Source organism: Oncorhynchus clarkii, chromosome 33 (assembly GCF_045791955.1).
Source record: "Oncorhynchus clarkii lewisi isolate Uvic-CL-2024 chromosome 33, UVic_Ocla_1.0, whole genome shotgun sequence".
NCBI classification, from domain to species: Eukaryota; Metazoa; Chordata; class Actinopteri; order Salmoniformes; family Salmonidae; genus Oncorhynchus; species Oncorhynchus clarkii.
Window position 1 is genome coordinate 5,613,778 of NC_092179.1, and position 13,673 is coordinate 5,627,450.

General features: G+C 44.5%; 1 protein-coding gene across 1 annotated transcript; it reads right to left on the reverse strand.

Annotated features, from left to right (window-relative positions):
* Positions 1–435: 435 nt before the first annotated feature.
* Positions 436–7,831, reverse strand: LOC139392883 (cysteine rich DPF motif domain containing 1). Its single transcript, XM_071141200.1, has 3 exons — positions 7,688–7,831; positions 7,319–7,430; positions 436–1,639 (listed from the first exon to the last, which is right to left on the reverse strand). The coding sequence occupies exons 1-3, from the start codon at positions 7,798–7,800 to the stop codon at positions 1,511–1,513; spliced, it is 354 nt and encodes a 117-aa protein (XP_070997301.1). The 5' UTR covers positions 7,801–7,831; the 3' UTR covers positions 436–1,510.
* Between the last annotated feature and the right edge of the window lie 5,842 nt (positions 7,832–13,673).

Sequence of the window (13,673 nt, forward strand, 5' to 3'; positions counted from 1 at the left end):
GGTTCTCCCAACCATGTGGACAATTGCAAACAGGGTAGCAAAGTTTGTCACCAGAGCATATTACTATTTACCTGTGAATACATTCATGAAATGGAGAATGGATTAAACTATTTACTCAATTTAATAACCAGACCTTCACACATTTGCTATGCTAAATTCTTGACGCCCAATCGGACGTGCTGCTATATGCTGCCAGCATGCCCACAAGCGAGCCACTCTGGGTGGCCTTAGCGGCATGCAGCAATTTACCGCTTGCTAGTGTACACGGGACATTAGAGAGGAACTACTAGTTGGGGAATCAGATTGACAGGGAAGGCTATTCAAACAGAAAATGAGCTTCTTGGTTTAAGAACATGTAACCAACCATATTTCTTTCTTAAAGGTGAATATGGTTGTAGGAATATTGTATTTTTAGAAGTTAAACAGATCAACCCATTGAGATAAAAATGGTATTCATTTTTTATTGGTTTATGACAAAAGAAGGGATTAGTCTCTTGTGATCTGTCATAGAATGACACTTTGTGTCAGTTTTTGGAACAAGGGAAGGAGATTCTTGTTTGGAATGGTCTCCCTAAAGAGCTGGGAGAGGGAAAGGTTCTGTGGAATTATACCGGTCCTGCATTTGGCAATGTTGGGTTCAGGGTTCAACATATCCAATATCTCCATTTTGTTTGTGCTTTTTAAATCTGCTTCCAGTCCGGAGTGACATGTCCTCAGTGTTAAATGCCTTCCATCATAGTTGGCAGCTCGCCTATCATCAACTGCCTTTGACACAATCTGACTATCACTGCAGTTTAGTGGTTACAATTGCCTATGTACTTGGAGTTCCCTCACTGGGACACATACAATTTAAGTTTTGTCCAAAATAGCTCCCTATTTAGCGCACTACTTTCAGCCAGGGTGCCATTTGGGAGGCATACACAGAATGTTCCTTGGGAGCAGAGAGTTCTCATTTACTCTTCAAGGTCAACAAGTCAGTGCATCTTGTTTTATAAACATTGAGGTCGTCTATAGAAAAATAGCATTTCTATCACTGCTTGGGCAAAGCATATTTCATAAAGTGCAAACTACATGTATTTCTGGTAGTATATTTTTAACATTGTCAAATTTTTCCATGTTATACTGAAATATTAAACAAGGTACATTATATATTTTGACGTTGGGACTCCTTGTATTCAGCTGCTGTGAATGAGGGATGTAATGAACTGTCATTTTCAGTCTGGTAATAAGTCTTTACTGACATCTAGTGGTAAAACTGTATGACACCAAGTAGAATCCCTTATGTGATCCAGAAGTTATGTTCAGTTCCAACCATTTCTCCCAAAACAGAAACGTGTCTATTCCAGCGGGGTATATCACGAGAGTATCGCACTAAGTGGGAATACTACCCGGGTCACCTGACCAAGGCAAGCACGCTAGCCACAACCCTGAGAGATATCTTCTAATTGAAAGGCTATATATTTTCCTTCCTGAAGTACCTCCAGAGTCTTTAATATGTGTCTTATAGAAATCATGAAACATCTGTCTTTGATGGCTGCTTTTTCTTGGCGAGCTCAGCTTGAATGTGAGGGGGGAACTGGTCCAAGTGTTTGTTCACACACTGCATGCAGAATCGCTTGGAGTAGAAAAGGCTGCAGCCCTGGAAGAAGAGAAACAAAAATAGTAACAAACACATTAAGCAAGCACACTATCCCTGCAATGAAGTTATGACATGTAAACTCAGCAAAAAAAAAGTCCTCACTGTCAACTGCGTTTATTTTCAGCAAACTTAATGTGTAAATATTTGTATGAACATAATACGATTCAACAACTGAGACAAACTGAACAAGTTCCACAGACATGTGACTAACAGAAATGAAATAATGTGTCCCTGAACATGGGCGGGGGGGGGGGTCAAATTCAAAAGTCAGTAAGTATCTGGTGTGGCCACCAGCTGCATTAAGTACTGCAGTGCATCTCCTCCTCATGGGACTGCACCAGATTTGCCAGTTCTTGCTGTGAGACGTTACCCCACTCTTCCACCAAGGCACCTGCAAGTTCCCAGACACTTCTGGGGGGAATGGCCCTAACCCTCACCCTTCGATCCAACAGGTCCCAGACGTGCTCAATGGGATTGAGAGCCGGGCTCTTCGCTGGCCATGGCAGAACACTGACATTCCTGTCTTGCAGGAAATCATGCACAGAACGAGCAGTATGGCTGGTGGCATTGTCATGCGGGAGGGTCATGTCAGGATGAGCCTGCAGGAAGGGTACCACATGATGGAGGATGTCTTTCCTGTAAGATTGCCTGCAATAACAACAAGCTCAGTCCGATGATGTTGTGACACACCGCCCCAGACCATGACGACCCTCCACCTCCAAAAATGTATCCCGCTCCAGAGTACAGGCCTCAGTGTAATGTTCATTCCTTCGACGATAAACACAAATCACCCCTGGTTAGACAAACCCGCGACTCGTCAGCGAAGAGCACTTTTTGCCAGTCCTGTCTGGTCCAACGACGGTGGGTTTGTGCCCATAGGAAACGTTGTTGCCGGTGATGTCTTGTGTGGACCTGCCTTACAACAGGCCTACAAGCCCTCAGTCCAGCCGCTCTCAGCCTATTGCACAGTCTGAGCACTGATGGAGGGATTGTGCGTTCCTGGTGTAACTCAGGCAGTTGTTGTTGCCATCCTGTCCCGCAGGTGTGATGTTCAGATGTACCGATCCTGTGCAGGTGTTGTTACAGGTGGTCTGCCACTGCGAGGACGATCAGCTGTCCATCCTGTCTTAGGCGTCTCACAGTACAGACATTGCAATTTATTGCCGTGGCCACATCTGCAGTCCTCATGCCTCCTTGCAACATGCCTAAGGCATGTTCACGCAGATGAGCAGGGACCCTGGGCATCTTTCTTTTGGCCTTTCAATAGAAAGACCTCTTTAGTGTCCTAAGTTTTCATAACTGATTTTAATTGCCTACCGTCTGTAAGCTGTTCATGTCTTAACGACCGTTCCACAGGTGCATGTTCATTGTTTACGGTTCATTGAACAAGCATGGAAAACAGTGTTTAAAGCCTCTACAATGAAGATCTGTGAAGTTACTTGGATTTTTACGAATTATTTTTGAAAGACAGGCTCCTGAAAAAGGGACGTTTCTTTTTTTGCTGAGTTTAGAACCTGGGTGTATTCACTAGGAACCAAGCAAATAGAACAAAACGGGGAGGGACCTACCTGAACTTGTCCAATAGAAACTGAATTCATTACATCTTGCAATGGAAACTGTTTACTCCGTCGATCAGCGTGCATGCATATGCAAGGGTAGTCTTTTTTTGGGGGGGGCAGCGTGCACTTTAGTCTACATCGTTGCGTTCCACCCAGAGAGGAACTCCAGGGGTCTTAGGCAGCCAGAATAGCTTACCAAGCAAGAGGGTCCGAGGCACTCTGACTGTAGCTAGCAATGACATTTGTAATTCCAGATCCGGTGTTATATGCCATTTTGTTTACAAATACTAGCTAGCTACATGTCTGTCTAGTCTAGTGTTTTCTTTTGACACTATATTTTAGCCACAGAAGCAGAAACAAACATCTCTATGAATTCCAATTGCTAGAACTGCTCTGATTAATCAGAAGAACATTTAAAAAATGACAGAAAACACTACGAGAGAGACTATATAAATAATTTCCATTAAAAAACCCAGGCACTGGGCTGCCCCTCATTCACACTTTACTTTGTATCGGGGAGGGGGAGGGGGGTTGATCAGCTATAATATTGCTGATAGATTGTGGCTTCCATCAATGTAATTGTCTGCATAATTTCCAATCCCCCATATATACACTGCTCAAAAAAATAAAGGGAACACTAAAATAACACATCCTAGATCTGAATGAATGAAATTTTCTTATTAAATACTTTTTTCTTTACATAGTTGAATGTGCTGACAGCAAAAATCACGCAAAAATTATCAATGGAAATCAAATTTATCAACCCATGGAGGTCTACAACGCCTGGGCATGCTCCTGATCTGGTGGCGGATGGTCTCCTGAGGGATCTCCTCCCAGACCTGGACTAAAGCATCCGCCAACTCCTGGACAGTTTTGGTGCAACGTGGCGGATGGAGCGAGACATGATGTCCCAGATGTGCTCAATTGGATTCATGTCTGGGGAACAGGCGGGCCAGTCCATAGCATCAATGCCTTCCTCTTGCAGGAACTGCTGACACACTCCAGCCACATGAGGTCTAGCATTGTCTTGCATTTGGAGGAACCCAGGGCCAACTGCACCAGCATATGGTCTCACAATGGGTCTGAGGATCTCATCTCGGTGCCTAATGGCAGTCAGGCTACCTCTGGCGAGCACATGGAGGGCTGTGCGGCCCCCCAAAGAAATGCCACCCCACACCATGACTGACCCACCGCCAAACCGATCATGCTGGAGGATGTTGCAGGCAGCAGAACGTTCTCCACGGCGTCTCCAGACTCTGTCACATGTGCTCAGTGTGAACCTGCTTTCATCTGTGAAGAGCACAGGGCACCAGTGGCGAATTTGCCAATCCTGGTGTTCTCTGGCAAATACCAAACGTCCTGCACGGTGTTGGGCTGTAAGCACAACCCCCACCTGTGGACGTCGGGCCCTCATACCACCCTCATGGAGTCTGTTTCTGACTGTTAGAGCAGACATGCACATTTGTGGCCTGCTGGAGGTCATTTTGCAGGGCTCTGGCAGTGCTCCTCCTTGCACAAAGGCGGAGGTAGCGGTCCTGCTGCTGGGTTGTTGACCTCCTACGGCCTCCTCCACGTCTCCTGATGTACTGGCCTGTCTCCTGGTAGCGCCTCCATGCTCTGGACACTACGCTAACAGACACAGCAAACCTTCTTGCCACAGCTCGCATTGATGTGCCATCCTGGATGAGCTGCACTACCTGAGCCACTTGTGTGGGTTGTAGACTCCGTCTCATGCGACCACTAGAGTGAAAGCACCGCCAGCATTCAAAAGTGACCAAAACATCAGCCAGGAAGCATAGGAACTGAGAAGTGGTCTGTGGTCACCACCTGCAGAACCACTCCTTTATTGGGGGTGTCTTGCTAATTGCCTATAATTTCCACCGGTTGTCTATTCCATTTGCACAACAGCATGTGAAATTTGTCAGTGTTACTTCCTAAGTGGACAGTTTGATTTCACAGAAGTGTGATTGACTTGGAGTTACATTGTGTTTAAGTGTTCCCTTTATTTTTTTGAGCAGTGTATTTTGTACATTTTTCCCTAACCATACCACCCCTCCCCTAATTGGAGTAAACTAATGGACAACACTTAAGCTTCTACTTCCAGCTTATACAATGCATTCAGAAAGTAGTCAGACCCATTCCCTTTTTCAACGTTTTTTTTTTTTTACGTTAGCCTTATTTCTAAAATCGATTAAAAAGAAAAAAAAACGGATACATTTTTCATCTACACACAATACCCCATAATGACTAAGTGAAAACAGGTTTAGAAATTTTAGCAAATTTATACAAATAAAAAAAAACTGAAATACCTTATGTACTTAAGTATTCACACCATTTGCTATGAGACTCGAAATTGAGCTCAGGTACATCCTGGATCCATTGTTCATCCTTGATGTTTCTACAACCTGATTGGAATCCACCTGTGGTAAATTCAATTGATTGGACATGATTTGGAAAGGCCCACACCTGTCTATATGAAGGTCCCACAGTTGACAGTGCATGTCAGAGCAAAAACCAAGCCATGAAGTTGAAAGAATTGTCCGTAGAGGTCCGAGACAGCATTGTGTAGAGGCACAAATCTGGGGAAGGGTACTAAAACATTTCTGCAGCATTGAAGGCCCCCCAAAAACAGAGTGGTCTCCATCATTCTTAAACGGAAGAAGTTTTGAACTATCAAGACTCTTCCTAGAGAGGGACACTCGGCAAAACTGAGCAATCGTGGGAGAAGGGCCTTGGTCAGGGAAGTAACCAAGAACCCAATGGTCACTGACAGAGCTCCAGAGTTCCTCTGTGGAGATGGGAGAACCTTCCAGAAGGACAACCATTTCTGCAGCACTCCACCAATCAGGTCTTTATGGTAGAGTGGCCCGACGGAAGTCACTCTTCAGTAAAAAGGCACATGGCAGCCCGCTTGGAGATTGCCAAAAGGCACCTAAAGGACTCTGACCATGAGAAACAAGATTCTCTGGTCTGATGAAAACAAGATTGAACTCTTTGGCCTGAATGCCAAGCATCATCTCTGGAGGAAACCTGGCACCATCCCTACGGTGAAGCATGTTGGCAGCAGCATCATGCTGTTGAGATATTTTTCAGAGGCAGGGACTGGTCAGGATTGAGGGAAGATGAACTGAGGAAAGTACAGAGATCCTTGATGAAAACATGCTCTAGAACACTCAGGACCTCAAGACTGGGGCGAAGGTTCATCTTCCAACAGGACAACAATACTAAGCACACAGCCAAGACAACGCAGGAGTGGCTTCGTGACAAGTTTCTGAACGTCCTGGAGTGGCCCAGCCAGTGCCCGGACTTGAACCCGATTTAACATCTCTGGAGAGAACTGAAAATAGCTGTGCAGCAACGTTCCCCGTCCATCCTGACAGAGCTTGAGAGGATCTGCAGAGAAGAATGGGAGAAACTCCCCAAATACAGGTGTGCCATACCCAAGAAGACTCGAGGCTGTAATCACTGCCAAAGTTGCTTCAACAAAGTACTTAGTATTGTACTTATGTGTTTGTGATTCATTTACATCTGTCCTTCATTTTAAGGTAAAACCTGTTACGTGAACTGAACTCATTTTAATATGGTGAAACTTTTCCCTTTTAAAAATATTTATTTTGAAAGAAACATAGAACATGTAATAGTCAAATCATAGTGTAGAAGCAGGTGAGCTGGTTCTACTCTTTTTAGCCATTTTCTCGTGTTTTGTGGTGAAAAACTGAGCGGGTCGAGCATAACGTCAACCCTGTTACCCATAGACAGGCTAGAAACGTTTTAACAATAGCCCCTCTCTGTTGCCCACAACACGCTTCCATTCCCCCTGTCACAAGGGAATTCATGGCTGATTTAACTTGTAATTAACTAGTTGGAAGGCCCTTCAAGTGGATTTTTCACAGATCTGGAAAATTCCCCACTCAGTTATGAACACACCATAACACCGCTAACCATACACCATACAGCAGTATAATACTGTACATCTTATTGGAAGCACAAGACCTAGACATTGAAATGACTGGATATTCCTTTCTAGCTTATGACATTGACATCATATATTGTACAATGAGACAACAGATTTCAGCCATTTCATGCTCATTATTTTTGGCAATATGAGCAAACAACGTACCGTTCCAACACAAACTGTGATGTGGCACAAACTGCAGTTGGATCCCAGGATAAGGAACCTCTCTCCATCTGGACTGAAAGGATCCTTGGTCACAAAACACTCTTCCAACAAGCTGATGGGAAAGAAACAAAAACATGACGAGTAAATGCAAGAGCTACAACCTTCTGCAAGGTTTACTTTACACCTCATGAGTTGACAGTCATAGACACACACTAAACGTTCGCTAGCTTGGGCCACTAGACTCCACTATACTATATACTCTAGAGAAGCTACTAGCCAGGGACCAACTGCATTGCATTCCATGTTAGCCAGTAAGCATGAGCAAATCTTGAGTTCACACTTTGCTAGTGTTATCAAAACTGTACTCACACAATAGCCCTGGTATTGGGTGGCTTCTGTCCGTAGTATGTGAATGGTGTAGATAAACTGCACAAATGGCAAGTAAACATATTATGAGGAACCGCATCTGTGCTTGACTCCATTGTTGTGAATGTGAGCGTGCTTGTACTTCCTGGTCTTTTCTTCATTTGTGGGACGTGTGCAACCGCACGGTTCTACCACCACGTAGTGGACTGGAGTGATACTGCTGCATCCAAGAGGTCAAATAATGTGGGCCTATTGTACTTTGCGTTCAACCTTCACTATGGTCAACTGTCTATGTCCAAAAGGAGTACATATTTTTCAGTTAGCTGATTCCTGCAGTAGACAAATATATTCATGGCATTCAAAGTAATACTTTACAACCAAACTAAGACAATGAAATTGACTTTTTAAAATGGAAACATTCAACATAATTTATTTAAAATACATCAATATCAAATTAATTAATTTACATGACTGAACAACACAGTTGATAACCCCACCAAATTGTAGGTGTATATCACAATGTCTCCCAGCAGTTTCCCTCAGACCTTGGCTAGCAAACCACTGTACAATCTCAAAAGATGAAATACTGTAAATCTGATCAACACTACTTGAGATAAAACATTATGTTCAAGTTAATGACATCTATTGTAGCTAGATATGTCACTGAATGGACAAAGGCAATGGACAGTCAGTGGATCATCCTGACCTGAATTTACCAACCATTGTTGCTACAAATACACAGGGAGGTATAGAGAACAGGACCTAATTGATATCATTAACTGGACACAATCCATACTTATGATCATGATGAAATTAGCATTAGAATATAGTGTAGATATAGTGTAGTGTAGATATGATATATGATATGGTAGAGTTTAATACACACAGTGTACTTTATTATGTTATAAACAGAACCCTAAACTGCCATATAGTTTATGATGGATTATGTGAATATGATATGAGCAACATATTTATTTTGATAGTGGTATGTAAAGAGACACATTGGAAAAAAAGTAGGGTCACGCAAATGCATGAGATAAGGATAAAAAAAATGTATATAGATGTCCCTTTCACCTTACTCTCAAATTGTTGGAATATTTACAAAATAAAGTATCGAGGAGTTTAGCAGAGGCATGGATTTCAACCTTCTGGTTACTAGTCCAACACTCTAACCACCTGCCTCACATTGCACTCCATGAGGAGGCTGCGTGGCAGGCTGACTACCTGTTACGCGAGGGCAGCAAGAAGCCAAGGTAAGTTGCTAGCTAGCATTAAACTTATCCTATAAAAAACAATCAATTTTAACATAATCACTAGTTAACTACACATGGTTGATGATATTACTAGTTTATCTAGCGTGTCCTGTGTTGCATATAATCGATGCGGTGCCTGTTAATTTCTCACCGAATCACTGCCTACTTCTCCAAACGGGTGATAACAAGCACATTCGCGAAAAAAGCACTGTCGTTGCACCAATGTGTACCTAACCATAAACATCAATGCCTTTCTTTAAAATCAATACACAACTATATATTTTTAAACCTGCACATTTAGTTAATATTGCCTGCTAACATGAATTTCTCATAACTAGGGAAATTGTGTCACTTCACTTGCGTTCCATGCAAGTAGTCAAGGTATATGCAGCAGTTTGTTTGCCTGGCTTGTTGCGAACTGTGTGAAGTCCATTTATTCCTAACAAAGACCGTAATTAATTTGCCAGAATTATACATAATTATGACATAACATTGAAGGTTGTACAATATAACAGCAATATTTAGACTTAGGGATGCCACCTGTTAGATAAAATATGGAACGGCTCCGTAGTTCACTGAAAGAATAAATGTTTTGTTTTTGAAATGATAGTTTCCGGATTCGACCATATTAATGACCAAAGGCTCGTATTTCTGTGTGTTATTATGTTATAATTAAGTCTGATTTGATATTTGATAGAGCAGTCTGACTGAGCGATGGTAGGCAGCAGCAGGCTTGTAAGCATTCATTCAAGCAGCACTTTCATGCGTTTGCCAGCAGCTCTTCGCTGTGCTTCAAGCATTGAGCTGTTTATGACTTCAAGCCTATCAACTCCCGATATTAGGCTAGTGTAACCGATGTGAAATTGCAAGCTAGTTAGCGGGGTGCGCGCTAATAGCGTTTCAATTGGTGACGTCACTCTCTCTGAGACTTGGAGTAGTTGTTCCCCTTGCCCTGCAAGGGCCGCGGCTTTTGTGGAGCGATGGGTAACGATGCTTCGAAGGTGGCTGTTGTCGATCTGTTCCTGGTTCAAGCCCAGGCAGGGGCGAGGAGAGGGACGGAAGCTATACTGTTACACTGGCAATACTAAAGTGCCTATAAGACCATCCAATAGTCAAAGGTATATGAAATACAAATGGTATAGAGAGAAATAGTCCTATAATTCCTATAATAACTACAACCTAAAACTTCTTACCTCTGAATATTGAAGACTCATGTTAATACCCATTGCACTTTTACTTTCTTCTCCAACACTTTGTTTTTTCATTATTTAAACCAAATTGAACATGTTTCATTATTTATTTGAGGCTAAATTGATTTTATTAATGTATTATATTAAGTTAAAATAAAAGTGTTCATTCAGTATTGTTGTAATTGTCATTATTACAATTATATAAATTAAATTAAATCGTCCGATTAATCGGTATCGGCTTTTTTTGGTCCTCCAATAAATCATACTCGGTTGACCTCTAGTGGATAAACCACAAGACCCGGGAATATCTCCGCACCCGCCTTTCAGCTCGGGGGGCCCGGCTAACCGGATGTTTGTCCCAGACGCTGCCTGCTCTGGACATCTCCACGTTTGTCGCGGCCTGCACCGTCTGTGCTCAGAACAAGACTCCTCGGCAAACTGGCCTCCTTCAACTTCTTCCTGTCCCTCACCGTCCCTGGTCAGATATATCCCTAGACTTCGTCACTGGTCTACCACCAGCTGATGGCAACACCACTATCCTCACGGTGGTGGACAGGTTTTCCAAAGCCACCCATTTCATTCCCCTCCCCATGCTACCTTCTGCCAAGGAGACAGCCCAGCTCATGGTGCAGCACATCTTCCGGATCCTTTGACTTCTAGTGGACATGGTTTTGAACCGTGGTCCTCAGTTCTCGTCCAGGGATATATCTGAACGAATGCCTTCGTCGGTGCCTTGTCTCGGCCAACTCCACCACCTGGAGCCAGCAACTCGTGTGGGTGGAGTAAACCCGGAACAGCCTTCCCTGCTCGGCCACTGGGCTCTCGCCCTTCGAGTGCTCTGTGGGTTATCAGCCCCCGCTCTTCCCGGAGCAAGAGGAAGAAGTCAACATACCCTCTGCCCAGATGTTCATCTGCCACTGTTGGCGTACCTGGAAGAGAGCTCGGTCCGCTCTTCTCAAGACCGACTTCAGGTATCATCAACAGACGGACCGCCACCAGACCCCGGCTCCCCACTATCATTTTGGGCAGAGGATATGGCTGTCCACTCGGGATCCCGCAAACTTTCCCCCAATTTTATTGTCCCTTTCCCCATTTCCAAGATTACTAGCCACTCTGCTGTTCATCTTCTGTTGCCCCATACCCTCCTTTTACATCCCACTCATGTTTCTAGAATTAAACTTTTCTCACAGCCTTTTGTCTCTTTTTTCCAGGTCCACCCCTCTCCCCCTTCTCATCAACGGCCAACCTGTGTACACGGTGAGGCTTCATCTGAAGGTTCAGCCGAGGGGCAGGGGATTCCAGGACCTGGTTGACTGGGAGGGTTATGGCCCAAAGGAGAGGTGCTGGGTCCTCGCTAGGAACATCCTGGACCCAGCCCTCATTGCTGAGTTCCATCACCGGCACCCCGATCAACCAGGTATGCGCTAAGGTAGGACTCCATGTGGCGTCCCTAGAGGTGGGGTACTGTCACACCCTGATCTGTTTCACCTGTCTTTGTGCTTGTCTCCACCCCCTCCAGTTGTCGCCCATTTCCCCATTATCCCCTGTGTATTTATGTGTTCTCTGTTTTTTCAAATCAAATTTTATTTGTCCATACACATGGTTAGCAGATGTTAATGCGAGTGTAGCGAAATGCTTATGCTTCTAGTTCCGACCATGAGGTAATATCTAACAAGTAATCTAACAATTTCCCAACAACTACCTTATACACACAAGTGTAAAGGAATTAATAAGAATATGTACATGAAAATATATGGATGAGCAATGGCCAAACGGCATAGGCAAGATGTAGTAGATGGTATAGAGTACAGTATATACATATGAGATGAGTAATGTAGGGTATGTAAACATTATATAAAGTGACATTATTTAGTGGCTAGTGATACATTTATTACATCCAATTTTTCATTATTAAAGTGGCTAGAGATTTGAGTTAGTCTGCTGGCAGCAGCCACTCAATGTTAGTGATTGCTGTTTAACAGTCTGATGGCCTTGAGATAGAAGCTGTTTTTCAGTCTCTCGGTCTCAGCTTTGATGCACCTGTACTGACCTCGCCTTCTGGATGATAGCGGGGTGAACAGGCAGTGGCTTGGGTGGTTGTTGTCCTTGATGATCTTTTTGGCCTTCCTGTGACATCAGGTGGTGTAGGTGTCCTGGAGGGCAGGTAGTTTGCCCCCGGAGATGCGTTGTGCAGACCTCACTACCCTCTGGAGAGCCTTACGATTGTGGGCGGAGCAGTTGCCGTACCAGGCGGTAATGTAGCACGACAGGATGCTCTCGATTGTGCATCTGTAAACGTTTGTGAGTGTTTTTGGTGACAAGCTGAATTTCTTCAGCCTCCTGAGGTTGAAGAGGCGCTGCTGCGCCTTCTTCACCACACTGTCTGTGTGGGTAGACCATATTGGTTTGTCCGTGATGTGTACGCCGAGGAATTTAAAACATTCCACCTTCTCCACTACTGTCCCGTTGATGTGGATAGGGGGCTCCTCCCTCTGCTGTTTCCTGAAGTTCACGATCATCTCCTTTGTTTTGTTGACATTGAGAGTGAGGTTATTTTCCTGACACCACACTCCAAGGGCCCTCACCTCCTCCCTGTAGGACGTCTCGTCATTGTTGGTAATCAAGCCTACCACTGTAGTGTCGTCTGCAAACTTGATGATTGAGTTGGAGGCGTGCATGGCCACTCAGTCATGGGTGAACAGGGAGTACAGGAGAGGGCTGAGAACGCACCATTGTGAGGCCCCAGTGTTGAGGATCAGCGGGGTGGAGGTGTTGGTTCCTACCCTCACCACCTGGGGGCTACAAAGGAAGGAAGTCCAGGACCCAGTTGCACAGGGTGGGGTCGAGACCCAGGGTCTCGAGCCTAATGACAAGTTTGGAGGGTACTATGGTGTTAAATGCTGAGCTGTAGTCGATGAACAGCATTCTTTCAGAGGTATTCCTCTTGTCCAGATGGGTTTGTGCAGTGTGATTGCGATTGCATCATCTGGTGACCTATTGGGGCAGTAAACAAATTTGAGTGGGTCTAGGGTGTCAGATAGGGTGGAGGTGATATGGTCCTTGACTAGTCTCTCAAAGCACTTCATGATGACGGTAGTGAGTGCTACAGGGCGATAGTCATTTAGCTCAGTTACCTTAGCTTTCTTGGGAACAGGAACAATGATGGCCCTCTTGAAGCATGTGGGAATAGCAGACTGGGATAAGGATTGATTGAATATGTCCGTAAACACACCAGCCAGCTGGTCTGCGCATGTTCTGAGGACGCGGCTAGGTATGCCGTCTGGGCCGGCAGCCTTGCGAGGGTTAACATGTTTACATGTTTTACTCACATTGGCTGCAGTGAAGGAGAGCCCGCAGGTTTTGGTAGCAGGCTGTGTCGGTGGCACTGTATTGTCCTCAAAGCGAGCAAGGAAGTTCTTTAGTTTGTCTGGGAGCAAGACATCGTGGTTCGCGACGGGTCTGGTTTTCTTTTTGTAGTCCGTGATTGACTGTAGACCCTGCCATATACCTCTCGTGTCTGAGCCATTGAATTGTGACTCTACTTTG

What these genes read in the sequence shown, in the direction of transcription:
- LOC139392883 (XM_071141200.1), bottom strand. Translation starts at nt 7,800, where the DNA reads ATGGAGTCAAGCACAGATGCGGTTCCTCATAATATGTTTACTTGCCAT. An exon ending in CCCAATACCAGGGCTATTGT is followed by an intron (nt 7,431 to 7,687) that starts GTGAGTACAGTT and finishes CTTTCCCATCAG; the next exon opens with CTTGTTGGAAGAGTGTTTTG. An exon ending in TCACAGTTTGTGTTGGAACG is followed by an intron (nt 1,640 to 7,318) that starts GTACGTTGTTTG and finishes CTCTTCTTCCAG; the next exon opens with GGCTGCAGCCTTTTCTACTC.